The sequence below is a fragment of the Meleagris gallopavo genome, chromosome 2 (assembly GCF_000146605.3).
Source record: "Meleagris gallopavo isolate NT-WF06-2002-E0010 breed Aviagen turkey brand Nicholas breeding stock chromosome 2, Turkey_5.1, whole genome shotgun sequence".
NCBI lineage: Eukaryota > Metazoa > Chordata > Aves > Galliformes > Phasianidae > Meleagris > Meleagris gallopavo.
In genome coordinates, this window is record NC_015012.2 from 351,892 (window position 1) to 354,887 (window position 2,996).

Sequence of the window (2,996 nt, forward strand, 5' to 3'; positions counted from 1 at the left end):
GATGGTGGGGGGGTGGAGAAAGAGTTGGAATGGGGGAGATCTCTGAAACAACCCCTGGGGTTGTCAGTGCTGAGAGTCTGTGCCCGAGCAGGGCCAGCTGCCTCAGTGTCAAGCTTTCTGGATGGGATTTTGGGCTCGGAGCTGGGGGATGTCTGTGCCCCTCGGGCACTGAGCAATGCAGCAGGCCCTGTAATGAACGCTGCCCCAGCTGTCGCTTTCCTCATGTAAATTGTTGAACCCACTGTTTTATACACCCAGCACATGTGTAAATACTTATTTATTTATTGGAAATATACCCTATGCCACGCGCGATCACCTCGTGATGTTGTGTGCAGACCAATAAAGCTTTTACTGTCTGATTTATAGAAACCTGGGAACGAGCTGTTCTTCCTGCCCTCCTTGCAGCCTGACCCCCCCCGCCACCCCGCAGGCATCTCTCAGCCCCTTGCTGGGGCTCGGAGGCTCCCCAGAAGCAAAGCAGAGCTGTTGGTTAGCAGAGAGCTGTGCTGAAAGCATGCCCTTCACTAGCAGCATTAAAATAGAACGAATGAGCCAGAAATAGTGGAGAAGGGGAATAACACGAAAAGGACGACGCTCAACCCAAACAAGCTGAAAATGGCTGATTTAACGCTGCTCGGTGCAGCTCCAGCGCTGCTCATCAGTTCCCACAACTGTGCTCAAAGTGCCCTTGAGGGTGAAGCTTCTCTGCAGCACAGTCTTCCTGCTGGAAAGCATCGGTTTGGTCCTTCTGCCTGGGGATTTGGGGAGGGCATGTGGGATTTTTTTTATTTGTAGACCCTTGTGGAAAGTTTTTCCTTTCTCTGTAAGATGAGGGGAGAGACTCAGGGTGGGCACCTGCTAAGGACTCAAAGCTGCAGTTCCATTTGGCAGGTGGCTTTTTTCACGGCCTTTTTTTTGCCCGGACACGGATCAAATGGTGGGAAATGCTAGTGGAACCCTGGCAGGGTCCCATGCAGAAGCAGAGACTGGGCCGTGCCGTGCTGGTGACCTCATGTCCCCAGGGGCAGCACGTGGGTCCCCTCTGTGCCCATTGCCTCTCCCATCGGCCCTCTCCCATCGGCCCTCCCATCCTGCATCCTCCCTGGGGTGGAACCCAGCCATTAGCCTGGGGGCTCCCTGGTGGTAATAATCACTCAGCCAAGGCTGGGAGCTGTGTCACGGGCCAGCGTTATGGCTTTTTATTTCATCAGGCTGCACAGCGCGGTCGAGGAGTGGAGAATGCCAGGGGGACACCCCAGCAGAAATGGGGGCAAAGTCATCGGAAAAGCATTCTGTTCCCAAAGGGAGGGCAGTGTGGCCCTCCTCACCCAGCACCCTATTTACAGGGCTGCAGAGGGCACCTTAGAAGGTGGTGGTCTTTGCCAGGAGGGTGCCGGGCTTGCAGCAGGGTTCGGGGCGCACGGGCTCCTGCTGGCAGGGCAGCGGTGGGCACATGCAGCCCTTGCCCTTGGGGTCATTTCGTGGCACGGCGCGGTAATCCAGGGGCTCTTCCTCTTCCTCGTCCTCCTCATCGCCAACAGCCCGCGCCTCGGGTGGGCAGCAGCAGAGGCTGGCATCGAGGCAGCGCCGCAGCACACCATGGAAGGAGTGCCGGAAGTTTTCCGAGAGGAACCCGTAGAGGATGGGGTTGGCGCAGCTGTTGGAGTAGCTGAGGATGAGGCAGGCGTTGTTGACGGTGGCATCGAGGCGGCCGGGCAGCAGAAGGTTGACCAACTGCACCACGTAGAACGGCATCCAGCAGATGACAAACATAGCCACCACCATCAGCACCAGCCGTGTCAGCTTGCCCTCGGAGCGCCGGCGCTGCTGCCAGCCCACCCGCTGCGCCACGGCCCGCATCTTGCCCACGATCAGCAGGTAGCACAGCCCCATGGCCAGCACTGGCAGCAGGAAGCCCAGCAGGGTGGTATACACCACAAAGGCCGCCGACCAGGCTGGGCTAGGCCATAGCAGATTGCAAGCCACCGCTTGGCCATCACGGGTGACTGCAGTGCCGGCGAAGATGGGGATGGGTGAGGCTACCAGCAAGGAGAGGAGCCAGACGGCCCCGTTGACCATCTTGGCCACCCGTGGACGGCGATAGGTGGCCGCCCGCAGCGGATGCACCACGGCAATGTAGCGGTCCAGGCTGAGCACCGTCAGGCAGAAGACGCTGGTGAACATGTTGAGGCCATCGACGCCCAGCACGGTGCGGCACAGCGCCCGGCCGAACGGCCAGTGGTGCAGAGCGGCCGAGGTGGCCACGAAGGGGATGCTGAGCATGAAGAGCTCATCGGCGATGGCCAAGTTGAGCAGGTAGATGTTGGTGGCCGTTTTCATCTTGGTGTAGCGCAGGATGACAAAGATGACCAGCGAGTTGCCCAGCAGCCCCAGCAGGCACACCAGGGCGTAGATGCACTGGATCACCACCATGCCTGCCAGCTCGCCCACCCGCCCGCCCCGCGCCGACGGCCCTTCCATCCAGGCTGCGCTGGCATTGGGGGGCACCGCAGAGGCGGTCCACGGTGGGAAGTGCTCAGCGTTGGTGCTCATGCTGCAGGGTAGCCCATGGGGGACCAGTGCCGGCCTCTGCCAGAAGGGGAGGGCCCCACACCACCGTCCTCACCAAGGCCCCGGGGGTTTCAGGAGCCGTGGGGAGGGAGCGGGGGTGGGAGGCACCGTGGCGGCATCAGGAATCGGTGCTGCCTGATGGAACCCCTGCAAATCCCAATGGTTTCCTTCACCCCCGCGGTGGGAAACGAGCGGAACGCGAGAGCGATCCGGAGAGATTTTACCTCCCAGTCCTGTGGGGATGCACAGCCGGGGGGCTCCCGGCCGAGGGGCTGCAGGGCTGATGCTGAGGAAAGTCCCGCTGACCTGGATCAGATGACCGGAGGGATCCGAACCTTTTAAAGCGAAAGGCAGACCGCGCTCTCTGGATTTGCATGTAGCCGAGCCTCGCCGGCCCGCATCACCTGTGCCACGGAAATAAGCTT

The 2,996-nt window shown here is 60.5% G+C and overlaps 1 protein-coding gene across 1 annotated transcript; it reads right to left on the reverse strand.

The window, feature by feature from the left end:
* Positions 1-258: 258 nt before the first annotated feature.
* SSTR4 (somatostatin receptor 4) lies at positions 259-2,990 on the reverse strand. The gene is made up of 2 exons (XM_010706328.2): positions 2,796-2,990; positions 259-2,718 (listed from the first exon to the last, which is right to left on the reverse strand). The coding sequence occupies exon 2, from the start codon at positions 2,551-2,553 to the stop codon at positions 1,363-1,365; it is 1,191 nt and encodes a 396-aa protein (XP_010704630.1). The 5' UTR covers positions 2,554-2,718; positions 2,796-2,990; the 3' UTR covers positions 259-1,362.
* Positions 2,991-2,996: the final 6 nt, after the last annotated feature.